We start from the raw sequence: 22964 nt of genomic DNA on the forward strand, positions 1-22964 counted from the left end.
CAGCACTACCATTTTCTTAAGATATGTCCCAGTTTGTATAACGCCTCCTCCAAACAAAAAAGAAAGAAAAAACCCCTTTGGGATAGTGGGGACATTTGTCATTTTGAGAGCATGTCGTGGGCACTCTCACAAAATGCCTGTCACGAAGGGGCTTCGCATTTACAAATTCGCTGCTGTGGTAGGCGTGGCCAGTTGCCGAACCCCATCTCCCAGAAGGGCAACCTGGAGAAGTGAAAAGAGAACTAGCTAGGCCTAGAGCCAAAGGACCAGGCAGAGGAGGGGCTGGCGCTCCAAGGCATACAGGCATTCTCCTGAACCCACATTCTGCACTTCATCGCTTATTTCAAAGAAGGCACCCTTCAAAACATACTATGGGCTACCGTCAACTACTGGTTCTATTTTCCCAGAATGCCTCAGGGGGCTCTTTCCTTCTGCAAAGGGAAGAGGAGGTAGCAGGTCATTCTGCAGCCTATCAGCCTCCCTGTTTATTTTCCAAGAACACATTGCAGCCAATCTCAACTCTCTGGCAACTTGCACATAAGTGAAGCTGGGCAGGGGATGGGCAGCTCCACATGTTTTTTGTGTTTGGATAGTTTATGTATTTTATTTATTTAGTTAGTTAGTTATTTAGAAAAGTTCTATGCCACCCCATTCGCCGAAGCCTCGGGGCAGCTCACAACATAAATAACTTCAATTAAAATAATATAAATTAAAATTAAAATAATATAAATTTTGTTTTGGTAGGTGTATGTTGAGGCAGTACATCCTGTTTGAGTGTGGCTTATCCCTCCTCCTTTAGCTTGTTTCTCAAAACCAAACTAGGTTCCAGACTCACATGACCTCAGACTGAGTCAACCCTCCTTTTGTGAAATGGTCCTAAGAATTACCTCTACTGCTGAGTTGTTCAGGGGGAAAATGCAATCATGATGGCAAAGCAATTGCAAACAGAAACTGCAATACAGCAATCAATGAACAGGGTTAGAAACTAAACAGCAAGCACAAAGAACAATAGTCCAGTGTATGATACGAACGAAGATTCTCACATACAAAAAAAAGCAATCAAATTCTTTGTTAACACACTTAGAATTCTGCAACTGATTTTGGGTTGGGCCACAGATTTATGTTGGATCAACTGGGCTGGAGGAAGTAGACTTCCCCACCCTTGCCTATCTAGACAGTCAGAAGATCCCGTTCGACGAGGCGCACTGTTGTGCATGGGAGAGGCAAGGTCCCCAAAACTGGGTGGAGGGACCTTCTGCCAGCAGAACTTTTCCTCTTGCAGAAGGTAGATTCTGAGAGCAACCTGTACCGCTGGTCAAACCAAGCTTCCACGTATATCAGCAGATCTGCCATCTTAGCCATGTATGAGGGGAGACTCAAAAAGCCCCCCGGAATTTATAAAAAAATATGATTTTATTTTTACATGTTCAAATTTCAGTCACCTTCAACGTACTCTCCGTTTGATGCAATACACCTATTGAGACTTTTTTCCCACTGCTCAAAACAGGTTTGAATGTGTTGATTTTGATGCCTTTTAGTGCTTGTGCCGTTTTTTTTGTTCCACCTCTTCCACATCAGCAAAACATCTCCTGTTGAGGGCCCTTTTCAACCGGGAAAACAAAAAAAAAAAGTCGCATGGGGTGAGAATGGGTGAATAGGGAGTGTGGGGCACAGGGGTCATGCCATTTTTGGCCAAAAACTGCTGGACACTCAGTGCCACATGGGTAGCTGGGTTGTCATGGTGGAAGAACCAGTCACCTCTTTGCTACAACTCAGGATGTAAATCCTTCTGCAAATCATGATGCAACCTTCTCAAAACTTCCATAGAAAAACTTTGGTTTCCTAGAACACTCACCTAGTGGGAGAAGTCTGTATTACAATGGCCCACCTTGCAGAAGATAATTTTGGGGTATTTTTGGGTCGCCCCCCCCCATAGTCTTATCAGGTCTACGCATGAGCTTCCTTGATTTCACAAAGTTTTAGAACGGTCTTTGCACTTTGAAGCTCACTTTCATGGGGCTTGCTAGGGCTGGACCAACATCTTGCGAGGCTGTTCTCTGGGGAAGGCAACTAAGGTCCAGGCTGATGTGTGGCAGCCACTGTGGGCTGATATCATGACCTCTGGGAAAGCGACAGGTGGAAAAGCATGGCGGACACAGACTAGGAATAATTTGGAGATACTGTATAGCATGAAGTACGTCTTCACACAACATGTAATAAACCATGGAATTCACTGGCCCAAGATGTGACGGCCCGTATGGGATAACTTTAAAGGGGATTAGACAGCTTTTTGGCAGATTTCTATTCATGGCAGGGTGCTGTGCAGACTCCAGGTTCCGAGACAGCAAGCTTTTGGATTGTCCAGTTTTTGCAAGCAGCAAGGAAGGAGGGTTCTTGATTCCATCTCTTGTTGTGATTTCCAAGAGACATCCAATTAGCCACTGTGGGAAACAAGATGCTGAATGACTTGACACTTTCATCTGATCCACCCTTCTTATGTTCTTAACCATAGAAATCTCAATTGTTTTGAGACTTGACAGGGGTCAACACTTCTAAATGGACACTACCAATAAAACTGCAGTAAAATACAGCACTTCATATATTCCAGGGATACTTCATATGTTCCCTGCATTTTGACATGTTGACAAAAGAGGTTCCAAAGTCCACAAAAGCCTTTTCCAACCTGCTGCCTTAGCATGAATTGGAGCCCAACACATCTGGGAGGCACTAAGTTGGGGAAGGCTGCTGAAAAAGTTAGAAAATTTAGACCCCAATTGTGAATGGATATATCAATGGACATCTGGTCTGCCTTTGTTGAAGTTGATGTGCAATTCTTAGAAGGCTGTATTTTCATACATATTGCACGTGCATGTTTTCTATGCACATTTTCATTTTCCCCCTTTTCCTCCTTACAGTTTTGTTTCAGTTTGTTGACTTTTTCATAATAAAAAGTAATTTTAAAAAGTTAGAAAACATGACATGGACTGAGCTACACACACAGGAATATGTCCCAGAGTCTTTGCAGGCAACCAGGTGGTTCATATCACTGTGTTTTCCGTCTGCAGAGAAAACTGGGTTGCTGAATTACGATGCAACTGAGAGATGCTTTCTGAGCCGTTTCGAGAGATATAAGAGCTGTGAAGTCTGTAATCTCGGCCCATTCTTTGGTTTAAACACCAGCTCCACCACTTTCGCTTCACTTCGCTTTGTACCTAAACATAAAGCAAAGCATCAGGCAAATTATTACCAATGTGTGTGCATCATGAGAACTGTACCTCATAGGAGATAAAGGTTGGAAGAAACTGAATCGAGAACTCACAAATATCAACAATGTGCTTTTTTCTACACAATTTCTTAACATACGAGCACTGTGTTTCATATTTTGTTTTGCGGAAGAGATATTTTACATATCGATAGTGCAGGGATGGGCAGTGCAGGGCTGAATGTACCCCGCCCCCCCGGGCATCTTTGCAGTGTTTCCAGATTCTCAGTGATTCTGCTGAGAAACAAGATGTACAAACTCCAAGTGCCTTTTTACGTAGCAGCCATGCAGCCACCTTCGTTTTGTGGAGCCAGCAGTGGATTCGGAGGGGGTTCTAAAACAGCCCCTTCCCCACCGTCCTTTAAAGTTGCACTCAGATGCTGGTAGTGGGTCAGGACTCCGAACAGGTTTGGGGGGATGTTGGACACATCGAATAGGATGGGGAATGGGCAGGGACAACTCCTGGAGAACAGCCAGAAAAGCCCCTTCTGCTGAGCCCCCTTAGCCAACAGAGAGCAGTGGCTAACCTTTCATCCCACGGGCTGAATTCCACTTCAGAGAAGCATTTCAAGATGAACGCATTCCAGGGATGAAATGGAATTCATTCCGGGGAGAAAAGGAACAAGGTCAAACCACCAACATATTTTAGCTAAAAGCTCTTATTGCTAAAAGCTCTAATTAAGCGTTAGGAGAAGCATTTCAGATTTTCAGAATGGGAAGAAAGCAAGCCGGGAAGCCAGCAAACGTCTGGTGGTGGGAGGAAGGGAGCAGAGCCGTCTAGGGAAGCATGGGCGCCAGATTTATCTCTTCATTTAATCCATTTCTATGCTGCTCCGTAACTTGAAGATTTGCCCCTGTGCCTGGGGTTCCCCATCTCTGGGCTATCCCCTGGGTCTCCTGCCACACCAGATACGTGGAGCACGGGACCCAGGAAGATGCCTTACCTTGAATCAGACAAACAATCCTTTCAGCTGCTCACACTGAGTGTCAGTGGCTCCTCAATTTTTCATATATGAAATGCCAGAGACTAAGCCTGGAGCATTCTACGTGCAAAACATTTTATTCATTTATTTAAAAATAGTTTTGAGCTGCCTTTAAGGCAAAACCCTTCCAAGGCACAGTACAAGAATAAACCTTGCAAAATGGATACTATAAATATCAATAAATGCACATTCAATATGATCCATGAAAACAGGGATAACCAACAAAAATCAAGACAACCAAAATTTCCAATAAAGTCAGCTGCCCAAGACACAACAGAATTGCCAGAGAAAATAGAGTGCATTTTCAGAGCATCCCATGTTTTATCACCAACTCACAGCCCTTTTCCATAACATTATCACAATAAAATAAAAATAGGCTTACTTCACTGTTCAGGAAGCAATACAGGACTGCAACAACCAGGCCCTGTAAGTGGAAAATATAAATGAGCTAAACCCTAATAAGAAACTATATCAGTTGTAAATATATTAAAATGTGAAAAAAAATTGGAAGGATGTTACCTGAAAAGATCCCAGACACAGCTCAAAAATGATCTGGTAGTTATCAGAAATGGGAATAGGAAAGACAGCAAAGATCATGTAGTGGACTCCAAACAGTGGAATAAGAAGCAATGTTGATTTTGCAAGTCTCCTAAAAACACGCACACATAAACACAAACACCTAGTTAGGATGGATCAAAACTTAAAGGCTTCCTTCACTGCCCCCAATTCATATTCTCCTGATATAGGACACCCCCCCAAAAAAGTGACATACAGAGATTGCAGTAGAGTTTCACTTACTTGTACTGGCACTGGTCATTGCCACCAACATCTGGTGATCTCAACTTCTGTAGCAAAATCCTTATAATGCTAATGAAAAGTATAAAATTCACCTACAAAACAACCAACATGGACATCATGGAGATTAATAATCCCACACATTCATTTCCTGCTTGTTACCCAAGCAATCCACATTTTGTTTTCATTACGACAGGGATAATAAAACACCTTGCTGGGGAATCTTACATATATATACTCAGAAGTAGGTCTCACTGTTTCAACAGGCCGTATTTCCCTTGCCTGCTTTAATCAGAGGCAAGCCTTATTTGTGTTCAAAGGGCCAAATTGTAGAGGAAAGACCTGCACCTTTTACAGTTCATTCTCATCTATGTCTACTCAGAATTAGGTCCCTTTCAGTTTAGTGGTGCTCATTCCCAGGAAAGCCAGGTACAGAATCACCACTAACAGCAGGGGCTTTTTTGTACTTTTCCTCAGGAAGTCCCCTTCCTTCTTCAAGCTTTTAGGAAACTTCCATTTCTCCAGCACAGTTGAGTCAGTTTTAGGAAATGTATTGAAACAGTTTTACTCTGCTTAGGCTCTGAGTGGAGGGAAGAAATACTAGATGGCTTTTCTGTTTTAAAATTTTATGAATTGAATTTTATGGTTTGGTTTCACACTTTCTAAAAAAATGTACCTATTTATATCCTGGGCTTAAATCTAAATATGTTCATGTTGACTTTGAATGCAACACTTAAGAACAGTAGTCAATGCATAGGGGAAGCAGAAGCATCCCAACTTTTTGCAGAACAACAGGCAATAAAAGAAACACAACACAAAGGAAATGGTACTAGCTCACCACCACTGTTCCTCAGAAGCCTGGGCAAGTTAAACAAGAGTCTTAGTTTGCCCTCAACAGACAAATTGGCTTTGTATTGTTTATTCATTACTATTATGTATTTATTAAGTATTTATCCAATCATTCCTCCAGGGTGGCATGTATGACATTCATGTCAGTATTATTTTCAGAGGTTAGGCTTTTAGTAGAGGAAGCCCAAGAAAAGATGCACCCAAGGCCAGCCACAATATTTTGGTACCTGAGGTTCTACTAATGTAGTATATTCCAATAATAATGCATTAAGGATGCAATTCTTTCCTTTCCTGGTGCTTTATTTGTCCTCTGACTTTGGGGGCTTCCATGCATCTATAGGATTTCACCTTTAGAACTCTGTCCTATACATGTTGGACATGTTAAAGGAAAAGTTAAACAAGGTCCAAGTGGCTGGGGCGCAGCATTAGTTGCAGGACTTTTTTCTGTCTAAATGTGTAGGATTATGTCCCGAAAAACTAACACTCCTTTTGCCTCTTCATGACACTCAAAATCTGCTCTGCCTCAGGATAGGCTGGTGCATAATACTTCGTCTAAAGCCACCCAGTACACTTTGTGACTAAGCAACGGTTGGCCTGTGGTAATCCACACTCTAAGTCTAATCCTTTTACTACTGCAACTACATCAGCTTGGCATAAACTGCTTCAGTGCAAAGACAGGGTAGGAAAATGAGAAATTAGCCATTTATAATGTAATTTTGCAAGGGCCCCGTGTCCTTCCAATTCAGGTTTTTGCTAGCCTAAAACAACACTTTCATGGAAACAGAGAATAACGAAAGAAAGACGATTGCTCCGAGAAAAGAGTTTCATGTAGGATATCTCCAATTTAAAAAAAAAATCAGAGTAAGCTGTGAAGTACATGCACAGCATGAAATACCAAAGCTCGCCAAAGAAGAAGTTTCTTCTGAAGCCAGAATGCTACAAAAACTGATGGTGGGAGCTGTTTGTAACATCAGAGGCAAACAGCTCAGTCTGATAGCATTACTAAAGGACAGCATATGCACAGGCATTTAAATATGGTTTCACACAGCATGTTTAAGTCATTGTTAGCCAGTGAAACGTGGAGATCAAATTAAAGCTTACTTTAATTAAAGCTTTAATTTAACACGTTCTTTGCATTAGCATTGGAAGGCACTTAAAGGATTCATGGCCCTGGCACAAATCTGCATATAATCTGTTATGCCAATTTAGTTCTATAAATGAATATTTAAAAATAAAATAAAAGGATTGAAAAAGGATTTACCTCAATTACATGAAGCAGGGGTGGGTTGGGGGAGGGGGAGGCCAGCCAATTAATTACTCCTCCAAATCATATCAACAAAAACAAATCCTTCAGTCCATTTGCATCCTGCCCCTGCTCATTGCAAGGCAATGATCCCCCATCAATACACTGTAAGGTTGGCTCTGCGGGAGGCAAAGCAGTGGATGGTACCTCCCAGTCACTCACGTCACGGTGCCTGCAACCTAAAGTTAGCTGACTTATTGTGGCACATGTGGCAGAAAACTCTAGAAGTACCGCTCCCACTCTGTGACACCGAGGCAAACCGTTAACAATCTGCCACCCTTTTATGATGCTCAAAATTTGCTGCGTGAGATGACTGCCTTACTCTGCACCATGGCAGAGCCGGTCCTACTCAGCTTGATTGCCATACAGGGGAAGATTCTGGGTGCAGGGCAGTGCTGCTGCAGCCTGTGGAAAGAAAAGAGGTGACCCTTCCCCTTTCCACTGGAAAACCCTCTTGAAATTGTCCCGTGCACAGCAATTGGACTGAGGGAAAGGAACGCCTGCAGCTCTGTGAAAGATCCTGGCCCCCGGGCATAGATTTGGGGCATGGGACCTTCAGGACCCTCGTGCCTTGTGCTTTTGCTGACAGTGGTGTGGAACAGACGAGACAAGCAGCCATGGAGGCCAGATCCTGTTTCACAGCCAAGTCTGGGAGTTTTCTGAAGCATGAGAGAAGAAAAACCACATGGTCTGGTCCCTGTGAGGCACCTGTGCAACAGGTTGGCCAAAGATGCTGAACATACATCATGTGAGACAAATGTATGTTTTCTGCCTGTTGAGACAGAAAAATATCCTATACCTGGCTGGCTGGGGAATGCTAGGAAATGTGGCACAATTTTCTCTTTAAGCATGCTTAGTGTTGCGGCCATCAAGCTGTGACCATTGAATGGCACATTACCACAATGTCACATCACTTTGCTGCTGTTGTCGGTTTTTCTTTTTTACCACGAGAAACAAGCAGAGAATTGCTCTGGCTGCTCTTCAGTATGATAAATGCATCTATTCCCCTTTTATCATCAAGGCTGATTTGAGCTTCGAGTTCACCGAGGCCTAACTACTAAGTATACAAACCCAACTACTGCACCATCTGCGATGAAGAAGCAACATTTACAGGGTTAACACACACACTTTCTGAATAGCCTGACCCTCCAGCACTTCTGCAAATTATTTGCCCTTTGTTGCTTATTGTTTAGCATACCATGGAAGGTGTTTACTTTTATATGCTTAAAAAGATACTATCTGTGATCTATAAAAAGATGACTAAAAATAAAATAAACTTTGAAACACATCTTCAAAGGCCATGTCCCTTATCTGCTGTCTAACAAGGCTGTGCCACATAATTATGCTGAAAGTGGTATATCAGAATAACTTTAAAACAAGTGTCATGAGATGGATCTCACAAACATCAGTGGTTGACATAGAGAAGCTCTGTGTATTGCTAATGGTTCCTACAAACAGTGTTTCTGCAAGGGGAGAGAGCACCAGTGTTGGGTTTTTGAGGGCGGGATACTCTCTGTAGGCCTCAACTCTCAGGGAGTTGAGCTTCTCAGAACCGTTGCCACCTGCTGCTGTTGCTCCCACCCCCTTTCTCATCATTGCCTTCTTGCTTGCAAATAGGCCACAGATCTGGTGCTCCTCTTTCTTCCCACCACTGCCACCTGGGCCAGAGCAAGGGGCAGGCAAACAAGCAGGTGGCAACGGCGAGGCAGAGGAGCAGGTCCAGGGGCTTTGTTCGTGGACCCCCCTTGGTATCTGGTGGTGAACCACACCTACCATGGACGCCAGCCCTAAGAAAGACACATGTTGTTCTACCTACTTTGCCTCAGAACATCATCCACCATATTATTATTTTCATTTCTATACCACCACTTTTTAGATTATTCACTCCTTTGGAGAATCCTCTGAGTGAAAGACGGGTTATAAATAAAATTAATTAATGGTGAATGATGATAAGAACAATTTGCCTTGATTCACACTTCAGGCTAAAATTTAAAGGGATGAAAATTACAGTGTAGTAGTAACATGAAACACATGTCCAATGTTGAGTTTACTTACAAAAATGGAAATTAGGATTGGTACTCTTATGATCCACCAAGGAACATTCTCTTCAGAAATCTCCCAGCAACTGTTCAGAAGGAGGGAAAAAAGAACATTAGTATGAATTCAACCAGGCAAGAAAATATAATCAGTAAATTCAACACACTTATGGATTATGTCTCCAGGCATTAAGTTCAGCATGCACATTTAAGCCTAGTGAAAATGCCAAGCAAATTAGGAAAGAGAAACTAAAATAGAATAACATTTAATATCTAGGTAAAAGTAGATACTCATTTGCTCTTCCCAAGTCAACACAAAGGTCACTTTATTTATTTGGCATTGTAGGCATGCCCAACACAAGGAATAAAAAGTTCCCACTACTCCCCACTGCTTTTCCCTAGCTAGAAAAAGTCCTACAACTAGCTAGGGAATGCTGGGAATTGCAGGATTTTTTTCTATATTTTTGTTAACCATGTTAACTGTGTGCTTATTTGTTTACTACGGTTCTGTACTGCCCAATAGCTAAAGCTGAACACAATATTGTAACAAAGACTTCCCCACCTTGGTGATCTCCAGATGTTTTAGGCCCTAATTCCATCCGTTTATGTTAGCTATTTAGTTCTCTTGTGCCATTTTTACTACCAGCTACAGGGAAGGGAGTTTGTAGGATTTTCTGCCTCATGCACTAAAGTAACCTGACTGACTTTAAGCACTATGTACTTAGGTTTGGATTTGGGGGCTACATTTGCCCTTCTGCTTCAGGCAACAAAATTCCTTGAGCCTGCCCTGGGAAGTATCATCATGCGGCCCAGGTTCATATGTAACCTGAAGCGATGAAAGTCCCTCCTTGAGCTACTTCCCTTCCTCAAAAAAGGGGGTTCCATCAAGGTAGTGGTTGTGCGGTAGAGACAAGAGAGGCACTGCACTGGATAACGTATCATCAGTGCTCTTTAATTATTGTAACTATGCATTTATTAAATTTATCAGACACTTTAGAAAAAAGTCAAGCTGTCTTAACAACAGCAGTTAAGACATACAAAAATAAATTTATTCATTTATTTATAAAATTTGTATGCTGTCCAATTACTTGTGTCTCTGGATGGCATACAACATAAACTGACCATCCACACTGGCTGCAAATGAATAAAACACGATTTAAGAAAAGTGATAAAAATTAACTATGAATTACCAAGATCCAATAAAATACTGAAATTAAGAAGCTGTCTCATATGCCTGGGAGCTGAGGGAAGTCTTCTCCTTGCACTGAAAAGATGACTATCTGGGTGCCAGGCAAAGCTCACTGCAGAGAGCAATCCACAGCTGACGGCCACCACCAAACTACAGGAAGAATCTTCCTTGTTGTGTCTAGAAAGTGCAAGAGATCTAACCGTCTCTCCATGCTGTGGCCCCACCTTTTATAGCAGGACCTGGAAGTATGAAGTTTCCCCCCTTTTGGCACTTACCCAGTGTCCTCTAAATAGACCTTGGATACTATCCACATGATGATGAAAATGGTAGGGATGCCTGGAAGAATAAGACATGACAGAGAAAAGAGTGGAGAAAAAGACATCATAAAATATATGACTTGGGGAATATCACCTGGGCAATACATCACATTCAGAATGCAAAGCACAGTGTGAAGACTGACTGTAAGGAAGGCGCTAAGAAAGAGGCTCACCTAAGATGGGATGTGGGATTTCAGTGACTTAGGGCCAAGCAAACTAGACACTGAGCAGAACAGCTTTTTTCCTGGCCACCTCAGAGTTCCCAGAGGTGGCCAGGAATAAAGAACCACCAAAGAGAGGGGAGCAAGGTCAAGCAGTGGTGGGCAGGGAAGGAATTAAGGACCCTTCTCTGCCCTCTATTTTTGCCCTCCAATTGCGCCTTCCTCACACAACTCCTCAAGATTTCCAGGCTGCTGCGTGTCTAGCTTGCGTTCTCTGCTGGTATGTCTCGCTTGCCCTTAGACCAGCAGAGGGTAAAAATAACAAGAAACCAACACTTTGTACAGCCATATTTTTTTTAATGAGACCTCAGTGTCTCAAGCTAGAGACATGTTGCTGTTTCCTTGGAGCCAGTGGCAGCTACAATGAACTATGAAGTGAACTACAGCCTGCATGATTTGCTCAGTGCTAATCATGTGGGGGATCCTTATTTTAAGTGTAAGCTTCTGGGAGCCTGATCCTCTCCTAGCCACTTTCTCCTCCCAAATCCATCAGCCCAATATCTTTGCTGGTGGCACTGAAGGGTTTTTCTTTCTTTCTTCTTGTTAGCCCCCACAGTGTTGGAAAGGAACAGAAGCTTGTGTGCATATTTGTGTGTCCAACTGTCCGGTAATGCACTGTGCCCCCCATGTGGTCACACTCAGGTAAACAAAAAGGTGAAGATTATCTGCACATTGCACATTTAGTATAACATGTAGTACAGCCCTTGCACTAACCCCCAATGTGGTTAGTAAACAAACCATTATTTGCATGCAAATCCATCTATTCTAGTATTATCTACCCTTGGAGCAAGCAGCCTTCTATTCCTGCAGTTCAGACTTGCCACTGAACTCTTAAAAAATTGGCAATGCAAGCAACCAAACTTGGGACGTTTTGTCTGTAAAACATGTACTGTAACACTGAGTTATGGCTTCCCAGTTATTGGCTTTGGAATAGTGGGTAACATATCCTATGTTAGTAGGCCCAGTGATATGAATGGGGGTTTAATTAATCAAGACTGCCTGAAGGACCACTCTGTTCAACAGATCTGCTCTAAGGAGAATGAACACTGGATATTATAGTGGTTCACTATGAATAGTGATTCAACTTGCCCTGGGATTCTCTCATTTCCAGAAATTCTGCATGTCCTTTCCAGGGGTTCCGGGCTATTCTGGGAACACAACATCTCCTCCACAAGCATTCTGGGCCTGCCTGTCCAACCACTTGAGACCATAAGGCTGGTCCTAAGAGTCAAGGATTCCATTTAATGCATAGAAGGGAGAAAGAGAAAAAGGAAATTGTACGGCTTTTCTTACCCCATCCAATTAGGAGATATACAGTGAAGTGTCTGTTAGGAGAGAATATGACCATGAGGAGGATGTGGAGATAAAGTCCTTCAACTAAGAGCCAATAAAAGTTGGCCATTACACAGTACTGGAAAAATACCAAGCTAGCCTTGCAGCCGACCTGGAAAGTTACAAACCAAGGATGAAATGTCTGTGCAAAGAAATGGCTGTAACACAGTAAATGGCTTCCTTTGTTGAAAATCTGCTTTGATAGATACACACTGTGACATGCAAGATTTCTCCTTCTGTGAACTTGTCTACTGGTAGCCTGAAAGCACCTCTTTCTATTGTTTGGACTTAATTTGGACATTTTTTTTTAACTGAAAACAAAATGCCAAGTGATCCTCAGCCTGGTCTCTAAGAATAGCAGATGTCTTCTCTCCAAAATACACACGATACACAGGCATGCAGTGTTATTCCTCTTACCAAAACTTTCTTTTTTACTTTTCGTGTCAAAATATTTCAGGAATAATACTACTACCACCCAATGGTTCATCTGGTACTGGGGGACAATACTCAGGACCACCAATTAACCAGAAGTAATTTGGTTTCAGGAACATGCGCCTAGCACTTTCTAAAGCTAGTTTATTTTAGGGCAGCTGTGCCGGTAGCAAAAAATAGCTCTGTGGAATGCATAACTGCTCTTTTCCCTCATGTTATGTAACTAAGGGTCAGCAGAAACAATACAAGCAACTTTTCATGCTGTAGATATTACATCACCAGGCCCAAATTGCAGACACGAACTTATCCCACTTTAATTGCAGTGATACCTGCTCTTTTGGACTTGGGACAAAACTTACAGTTAGAAAACGCATTCGCCAGAAATAATGTAAACAAATGAGTGCGCACCTGTGAGGTCACTAAGCGCACAACCCTATGCATGAAAATAGCTGTCTGGGGCCTTGGTAGGCCTCTTTTCTGTCTAAACATACACAGGATTGCACCCTAAAGGTACCACTGCAGAATTACTGGCTTTTATTGCCTAAATTGAACTGAGTAAACCAATTACTGACAAAGGAATGGACATACCCTCCATCTTAGAAGACCATTAGTACCAGCTTTGCATGCAAGATACCGTATTAAACATGCTATCAAGCCAAGAGTTTCCTACTTTGATTAGTTTGTGGCAGCTCACCACCGATCAGTTCCAAAAATGCCACCTAGAACCTCTTTTGCATGAGCTGCCACATATTCAGCCTTGCAAAATGTGTGCTCTGATGAACAAGCTACTGTGTATTCCACCTGCAGTCCAATCTTAGGCATTTCTACTGATAAGTAACAGCCTTTGCAGTCTTAATGTCTTATTAGATGGGACAAACTAAATACAATGCTATGTCAACAAAGAATCCTATTAACATGTTTGTAGGAATAACACTGAAGCAACCCCAATTCTAAAGCCCTCATTACCATTTATTTATTACAAATTTTGAATGCAGAGGGTGTTTTACAATCACACTAATGCTGCAAAGTTGGTGGGATGAACTGATCCATTTTCAAGTTTTCAGATAAAGAATGATTCCAGAAAATTGCACAAATCCACAGAATAAGCTTGGATCAGGCTGTTCCAATTCTGATCCCCAATCTCTTATCTACCTTTTGCCAAACTGCTTTCATGTCTCCTTTTCCCTTCGTTTCATCATCGCCATGGATGCTCTTGTCCACCACCTAATTGTCAGCTTCCTATCTCCTTGAGGTGTGTCCTTGCTAAGCATAAATGTTCTGAACCCTGACTAGATCTCTCCCTTGGCATCTTTGGCTAACACATAAACACATCTTTGCCACCTTCCACATTACTGGTTCACACAGCCCCTCATCTTCTCAAAGGGGTGCCAGTGATGGACGCTATGATGGACATCATGTCCCTCACTAGCAGAAGGGGTTGTCTCTCCACCAGTGGAACGGATTCTTCCTCCCCTTGCAGCCCTGCTATACCCCCAAATGTAATCCAGAGGGCAGGAGGACCCCTTAGAGTAGACTGGAGGGCACGAAGGGGTTGCCAGGATGAAAGAAAAGGGAAGCCCTGTTTCACAAGTGCGGCCCACTTATATTATGCTAAATGCAGCTCACTGGCTCACCCCACGGTTACCAAAAAAGGTGCACACAAAAAGGATGCTTAAATGACTGGCAACTTGTTTACTTACCAAGGATGATTGATCCTCTGCACAGCGATCAGGGCTAGTGTTGGAAAAGAGGATTTCATCCTTAATTAAGACAGAAATTGCTCTTAGAATGAACGACAGGAACAAATTCAAATGTATATAGTTCCGAGTGCAGTGAAGTTTCCTGCATGTGATAAAATGGAAAAGCAGTTAAAAATTCTTCTGCTTGCTTTCAGGTTGCTTCCTTGCCCAGTTATAATACTGCAGAGAGTTTCTCTTGTAATGGACAGCCTATAACCATGGGAAGGTTTTTCTTGTTCTCTTTCCTTTTTTCTTGCAAAACATGCAATTTTCCTTCCTACCTCCTACAGTCTCTCAGGTGTGTTTGAAGATGACCACATGCTAAAGGCTATGGAACCTGTGACCAGTTCTCCAGTGTATTCTTCTTCACATGCATCCCAGTGCTGAGCATGAAAGTTGTTTCAGGGATTCTGCACCACCCGCCAAGGGTGCAAATTCCTTTGAATGAGTTCTTGGAAGTCTATGATTATAAGGCCCATGACACTTGTGATTACTTCATTTTACGTATTTCTAGGCTGCCTTTAGGTTCAGAACCCCTCCTATAAATAGGAATTCAAGCAGTTTGACTTCAACAGATGCTGCTCACCCATGCAGATTTTATGCGGCTGTTGCACCCTAAAGATGTTTGTTGAGGACTAACAGTTTCCCACGGCAACTGGCCCTTCCATGTGGCGGTGGAGAGGAAGCAGGGGGAAAGGGATGCTTTTAGATGGCGGGCCAGTAAGAACCTGTTGGTCTGAGGCAACTGGAATGCTTAGGGCTAAACTTTTTACATTCATTTTGGCCTCCCACTTACCCAGATTTTTTTTAACCCACTGGGCTGAACAGAATCATTGAGAGGTCATCTAGAGACCCCCATCTCTTTAAAGCAGATGTGCATCACCTTAAGCCTGCGGACGAATCTAGCCTTTTGTGGAGCATGTTCCCTCCCTTGCTTTGCCCCAGCCAGCAATCCTTTGGTGATTTCCTGGCTTTTGTGCCATTCCCTCCCTTTCTAAAAGGTTTAAATGTCTCTCCTGATTATACTGATATTTTTTTTTAGCATGCTGGGCTTTTGGAACTTGCCCTGTTGTCTTTGGCCCTGTCCACCAAGAGCTTCCCTCAAATAAAACCTGGTCCTTGGGCTAGAAGAGATTCTTCTCCCTATTTGGTCTGGTCTAGCATGGAGCTTCTTATGTTCTGAATCTGAACATACATTCTTTGCCCTGACATCAAAGCAGCAAGAAAGTGTGGAAAGCTTCCACATTTGTCTATCCCAGGCTTCCCCAACCTAGTGGCCTTCAGAGAAGTTTGGACTGGGACTCCTAGAATTCCCATCCAGCAGGGCCACTGACTCGAAATTCCAGGTGTTGCAGGCCAAACGTGTCTGGAAGATGCAAGGTTGAGGAAGGCTGGTATGCACCATACATTAGAAGGTCTGTAAAATTATCTCCCTTATTCCCTTGGTTTCCTAATTGCCTTGGTTTGGTCCGATCCAGCATGGTGGTTCTTCTATTATCCGTTATGCTATCTTTTGCACCATCTATTTCTTTTCGTATTTTAAAATTATAAACTGTCTTGGCCAAAAAAGCAATACATAAATAAAATAAATAACATGAACACATAGTAGTGATGATGGCTTAGGAGATTGCTATTTTAAAACTGTTTTACGGTTTATTTTGTTAGAAAACACCTCAAGCTTTGAATAGGCCAGATGTGGTGGATAAGGCTACCCTCTTATGCTGGAACACGAAAGGCTCGGTCTAGAGGAGACAGGCAAATTCTGCTCATGCCATATATGCAATCCTTCACATTTAAAATTGGTGTTACTCTCTCTTGTGCAACAATGGCTGATAGTTCAAAAGGGTGTAAAACTCTGAAAACTCTGTATGTCAATGACAGCCCAAGTAGTGTGGCTGCATGGGTGCTGGACCAGGGGTCCAGGAGATCCAGGTTCTAGCTCCCTTTTGCCCATGAAGCTCACTGGGTGACTTTGAGCCAGTCACTGACTCTCAGCCCAACCCACCTCACAGGGTTGCTATTCTGGGGATAAAACAGAGCTACTTGGATTCCCCACAAGAGGAAAAAGGTGGGATATAAATGTAATGTGATGCTAATATACATTTTCCTTATGACCTGTCTTTAAATAGAAGTGGGATTTCTATTTTGTAATATATCCTATTTGCACCCATTACTGGGATTCTTCTTCTTGCGATTCCAAAGCACCCAGGATCCCCTCCCATTTTGGGGGAAACTTACCTAAAAAGGCAAAGAATAATGCTTCCTGTAGTCAAAGCAATGAGAGACGCACTGTGTCCGAGGGTGTATATTGCTTTCACCAGAACATAGAATACCTATGGAGAGACCATGCACATTCCTCCGTTACCATATGAGAGCACGCACAGAACACCCACCGGTGGCATTCTTTTAAACAATGCACAGCAAGAATGCACAAGATGCCCAGCAGCTCCACCAGGGCCAGGATCTTGGCACATCTTCTATGCAGGATGCCTGGATGGGCTTCTTCTCCAAAGAAGTGACTGGAAACCTTGCTCAGGGCTACTTATGGTTTGAATGGAGGGATACACTCTGCCCTTCTATGGGGATCCACCCCCCCCACACACACACACAGAGGAAGATTGTGCATCTGTTTGCAAGTTGTAATGGGCAGAAGCAGTCATATGAAGTAAAAAGGAACCTCTTTTACAAATTCAGTTTTCAAAATAAATCACACCTCTTCCAATTTAGAATGGCTGTTTTTCATGCATGTCAGTTATCATCCGTTACTGAAATCAAGGAGGGACAAACATGCATCTGTGAACTCATCAAAACAGCAGGTGTAATGGGATGTTGTTCTCTGACCTGCAGTTTAAGTGGAAAAGAAAAAGAAGATTCCCCAAACAAGACCTAGCTGATACAACTTACATTTTGCCCAGCACATCTGCCAGCAATACAGGCATGACTGCCCTGCCGGCATTAGCATGGAGTTGTGGTTCTACAATATTGTTCTGGTGCCATGGTCACTGCACTCGACATTAAGCAGCTATCTGCCAGCAGAGTGAGTTTGCGACCAGGCAGCAAAAGGGAGAAGTTCAAGCAAAATATTCCCCAGTCTTCCTCCTCCCTTATCTGGCACTTTCTTAACATGGTCTTTCCCTTCTCCTACTGTTGACTCTTCCCTGCTCTCCACACATACTGCCCATTAGACCGTGTGGCCAGGGTCAGTTTCCTTGGGCCCTCACAGCATGTCAGGCTGGTTGCCCTGCAAGCAAACAGATTATTTCTCAGCTCAGGATGTGCAAAGTACTGACAATGGGTTAGTGGAGAGTGGCTACCAGGGTCAAGAGGAAAATCGATGGCTGGTTTGCAAAGTCAACTTTTCTGCCAATGCTGTAATTAATGCAATTATCAAGTAACTGAAACAGCCATCATCCTATTTCCTCGGGATTTGGAAATGAGCTCAAAGCCATTCCCAAGCATGTAAGACTTCACTGCATATATAGCCCAAGAACATTTATTTCAGCCAAAGAAACTTTTTGATAAATATCCAGTCATGTAGAAGAGGGACTATGCAGTTTTCTATTAATATGCTTTCTGGCCATAGTATGCTAAAGTTGGCTTCCTTGCATTTTGTTTGACAGGGTGTTCTTTCCACTTCACAGCATATTTCTCACTTTAGTTTGACAAGATAAAAAAGTTGTTAGTCAAAAGGTTAATTTGTTGCTGCGGGGCCTACGAAGCTCTTGGATTCACTGGAATTTAACATTCATCTCGCAGGAAAGAGCTACGCATGGCATTTGCCTGGTATCAAGGGACATTAAATGACAGGGTAAGAACAGAAGAACAGGCCTGGTGGGTCAGGATGAAGGTCCATCCAGTCCCATAACTTGCCTCCCACCAAACAGTTTGTCCAGGAACAGAATTTCAGGTAGGTCAGCAAAGCCTGCGGAAGGGACTCCTTGACCTGCTTCATATGGGAAATGGCTGTTTCCATTCGATGATGATGGAGACACTGCCTTTCTTCCTCTTGTGAGGAACACAGTGTGGCTGACATAACTTCTTCCACTCCGTATTAGCCTCACAACAATGCCCTGGGAAGAGGGTTAGGCTGAGAGTGAGTGATTGGCCCTAAGTCATCCAGTGAGGCTGGTGGGGACTGGAACCTGGCTCTCCTGAGCCCCCAGTCCAACACTTCGACCACTACCCCATGGAGGCTCTTGTTTTTTAGAAGCACAAAAGCCCCAATGTAATGCAACCAAAATAGCTTGGCTGGATGCTCCAAGGCCTCACAGGGCCCCTGTTTCACATGCCAACATGTCTAAATTTCCTTACCAAGCACAGAATTCGCATATTTTCTTTCCCACCCAATGCTGAGCTGCACAACTGCTTCTTCATTCCTGATAGGCTACAGCCAAGAGAGAAAAGAACTGCTTCTCCATCCCAATTTTGTTTTTCAGAGAAATAGTCTGAGCACATGAAGTTTCACATTTCAGACTAGCCAAAAACAGAGTATGAGCACAACTATAGGAACCAAATCGGAGTTTTTCTCTGCTACCCTGATGTTAAAACACGTTTGCCTTGGATGAAGCACTGTTTTGTGGTAGAATTGGGAAGCATATTTTTAAAATAATAAAATAAAATAGACGGAATGTCTCTAACTCTGCACATGCCCACCTGGCATCTCTCAGACAAAAGAGAGATGATGCCGCAACCAGAATCAACAATGACCTCCTGCTCTCCAGGGAACTATTTTCAATTCCACCCCCTGCAAAAAATCGGAGCCCTGGGGCACTGCTTTGGCTGCATCATGTGTCCAGGAGGTGCTCATGCAGAGCTTAAAGGCCTCAGAGCTGCTGTAGCTGGTGCTTCCCAGCAAAAGCGGCATACCAGGGCCTCTGCAGCTTTCACAGAGCTCTCCTGGCTAGCAGCCATCACTGGACCGGCCTTCCATTTATTTGTCTAATCCTCTTCTAAAGCCCTCCAAACTAGTCGCCATCACATCTCGTGGCAGAACATTCCACGTATTAATCATGCGTTGTCTGAAGAAGAATGTTCTTTTGTCTGCCCAGAGCTGGCTGCCAATTTCATTGGATGACCCCCTTAATGCACTGCATTGCAACGGGATGGACGATGACTATCATTCACCACATCTTTGTCTTGCCTTATAATTGCAGAGCACGAGGAAAGACAAAGGAGTACAATTTATGCATAGCGAGGCACACCCAGTCCTGCCAGCTGATGCTGCACATTCGTCCGTTCCCCTTCTCACCACCAAATGGGAAGCGCAGCATACAGCAAGCAAGCGAGTTGCCTTACGCCCTTGATGCATTCGGCCCGGTGCCCTTAACACTACCTGGCAGCTGCTCGCTGGGTTTTCAGACAGAAGTTTTCAAACCCTTCCAGGAGATGGCAGAGTCTGAACCGGGGACCTGCTTTGGAGCTTCCAAGCTGTGGTGTTCTGTGCTTGCAGCCTGCCTGAGTTTCCACAAGCTGGTGCTTCCATTCTGTGCTGGGCAACATCATAAGATGCTGAATGCAGAGCCAGAGGGAGCTGTGCATGCTGCATTTCATAGGTATACATTCTCCTGACCTCTCAATTTAGGAAAGAACCTTTGTTGCTGTAGGGCAGTCCTCCTGAAGTTTTGGCCTTCAGTTCCCATTTATCCCAGCAAGCTAGGCCAATGGTCAGGAATTCTGGGGGTTGCAGTCCAAACCAAGGAGAACACAAGGATGGGGAAGGCTGCTATAGGGGCATGCGGCTTTTGAACACTCGTACGATCAATTGTTTCTATGCAGATCTGGCTTATTCTGGCAGGTAAATGACTGTGGGACCATACAGAAGACACAGGTCACCTTGCCTTTCATGCATGTGGGATGCATGCATCGAATCACCCCAGGGAGCCTCCACACTGTGTTGGATCCACTCAGTCATACCTGCAGAAGACCTGCTGGTTTCATACTCTACATATGACTGGACCCAACACTAACAGTGCTGCTTCCATGATTTTAGGGGGTTCCTGAGAAGGCAGGCTTGGTGGGTCCTTTTCATCTGAAGTAATGGACTTACCAATCACGTCTCCTCTCATCATTTCTGTACTCAGGATAGCTTTGTTGATGTTATGAATTTATGACAGCTTCTCGGTCTTTTGGCTAAGATCAAGTGTAGCGTGGTGTGATGTTTATGACAGCTCTGTGTTTGAGCACATGCTTTCTAGGCAGAAAATCCTTGGTACAATCCCTGGCATCTCCCGGTGCTGCTAGGGAGGAATCCTAGCTGAAACCTTAGACAGTTGCTGCCAGTCAGTGTTAGCAATGCAGGGCTTGATGGACCATGGCCTAATGTGATGGACCAAGTTGGCCAGGGCGGCTTATTTTATATTGTATGTATTTTATTTTAATGTTTATATTTTTAATTATAATTATTTAACTAATTGTTGTAAGCCGCCCCGAGGCTTCGGCGAATGGGGCAGCATAAAAATGTTTTAATAAATAAATAAATAAAAAGTCCAAAGTGGCTTCTTGAGCTCCCATGACCGTTTTGGGTGCTCTATGCAAAGTAAGCATGTTGGTGGTACTGGCCTTTCACCAGTCTTGGGATGCCACCATATCGCCACTACCTGAGTTGACCCTTGTCATGGTGGCCTTTTCCTTTGAATTGAAATGACTGTGAAAATCATGGAGGTCCAGGCTGCAAATTCAGCAGCCTAGCTTCTAAAATGTGTGCGTATGAGAACTGCCAAGTAAGTAGCTGCCATAATTAGGACTGGGACGAACGCTTTCAGAATCCATCCCTCAAGTATCTGCAGACTTCCTTTCGTGCTTAGCCTGCCCAGCAAAGTGAGGCAAGCCAAGAGAAAGTCTGTGACCACTCCAGGACCACTGGTTGTGCAATCGTGCAATCTTAAATTTGAAACACTGGGACATGTGAGAAGATGCCTGCACAGTAAAAGCCCCCAACCAACTCTAGATTTCACATTTTTCTTAGCCGGCACCCAAGTAATACAGTTTCTTTCCTTTAAAACAGAATCTAAAATAACAGGTGACCTTTATTTTCAGTGGGAAAAATGTTTCATAGCACCTATGTTGATGATAGGGTAAGAGAAATACTCTTTTGTCTGGTCTTAAGGCCCTGCTCCATGTGTTCCTATTTAGTCTATTACTTTGCCTAACAATTCCCCATTCCCCAATAGTAAATTATACTCCACATTTTAGCTTCATCTTTCAGCATATGACCATGTTTTATTTGGTTTTAAATTGCTAAAAATAGATTCCTGCTAAATTGAAGTGCAGTCTTATGCACATGTGTCCCCTCTGGGGTGTGGATGGAACACTGAAAAGCTACGCATGGTGCTGCAACTATTTCAGAGATAGTCTTCAGGCCCATGGCTAACACCTTTAATGTTTAGGCTAAAACCCGGAGTGGATACAACGCCCAATGATACTGGAGCCACCAAACTCCACTGCCAAAATGAGAGCTAAAAAGGTGACATGGCCAATGTAGTAGAAACATGTAAGCTACAAAAAGAACACAAATTAGTTTGGCTTGCATCTTAATATTAACTTGATATTCACCCAGGTCAGATCTAGTTACATGCCAGATTTTTGATCAAGACATCTCTGTTTTTGCATATGGGAATATGAAAATGTGTGTGGGGATGTGTGCGTGCACGTGTGTGTGTGTGAGTGTGTGTGTAAGGGGGAAAGAAACATAAATGTCCATCATAAAATGACTAAATATACCATTATATTAATTAAAATAAATTCATGTCATGTTAGGGTAATACCTTTTTCTGGACCAGACAGTAATGTTTCAGTGCAAGCCAAGTATCAGAGAAATGTTCTGCCAGACATAAGCAGGGGCTGCAATCAAACACCACCTATTCCCTCTACTCTGCACTATGATATTTTAGAAGACTTGTTTGCATTATGTAATGAAAAGGACAATTTTTAATAAAAACAGTTTTATTGCTTTGTTTCAGAGATAAGAAGCTTGCAAAAATTTATTCCAGGAATGGATGCTTCATTAGCATTTTCATTCTTCTTGCACTTCAATTTTGAAGGCAAGGATGTATCATCAAATATTCCATTTCACTCTCTCCTAGCTAATCACAATATTAAGCATACTAAAAAATGGGATTGGGCAAGCCAGAGCAAAACTGACAGAGATGCGAAAGGGGTCCACGTGCCTTGGTCAGCCGCAGTGGTTTCAATCATCTCCCCAGAAGTGCTAAACTGACATTCTGAAATAGGCAAGGGGCCAATCAGGGCAGCCAAATTGGTGGGGTAGAAAAGAATCAGTGGAGGAGGGGGGCACAGAAGTGCCCCTTTGCATTCTGCCCCATGAGTCCTGCTTTAGAGAAGACAGTCCTATCTTTGAAGGCATGGTGTATTGGAAGGGCTGTCCAGTTCCCATTCTGCTTGCCCTTGGCTCCATCTCAAAATGGCGGTCATATGATGGCCTCTGAGTCAAGACATGCTGCTGTTTGACTTTTAATAACACAAGATAGGGAAAAGGAGACCCTGCCTT

At 43.3% G+C, this 22964-nt stretch overlaps 1 protein-coding gene across 1 annotated transcript in view; it reads right to left on the reverse strand.

Annotated features, from left to right (window-relative positions):
- Positions 1–903: 903 nt before the first annotated feature.
- VIPR2 (vasoactive intestinal peptide receptor 2) overlaps positions 904–22964 on the reverse strand; it is a 57552-nt gene continuing 35491 nt past the window's right edge. The window contains exons 5-13 of the mRNA XM_044424937.1: positions 16697–16791; positions 14420–14561; positions 12249–12399; positions 10693–10753; positions 9248–9317; positions 5044–5135; positions 4765–4894; positions 4628–4669; positions 904–3212 (exon numbers count right to left, since the gene is read on the reverse strand). Of these exons, the coding sequence (XP_044280872.1) occupies positions 3039–3212; positions 4628–4669; positions 4765–4894; positions 5044–5135; positions 9248–9317; positions 10693–10753; positions 12249–12399; positions 14420–14561; positions 16697–16791 (957 nt within the window). The 3' untranslated portion in view covers positions 904–3038. The remainder of the gene's footprint in view (positions 3213–4627; positions 4670–4764; positions 4895–5043; positions 5136–9247; positions 9318–10692; positions 10754–12248; positions 12400–14419; positions 14562–16696; positions 16792–22964) is intronic.

This window comes from Varanus komodoensis, unplaced genomic scaffold (assembly GCF_004798865.1).
Source record: "Varanus komodoensis strain SLA01 unplaced genomic scaffold, ASM479886v1 scaffold15, whole genome shotgun sequence".
NCBI classification, from domain to species: Eukaryota; Metazoa; Chordata; class Lepidosauria; order Squamata; family Varanidae; genus Varanus; species Varanus komodoensis.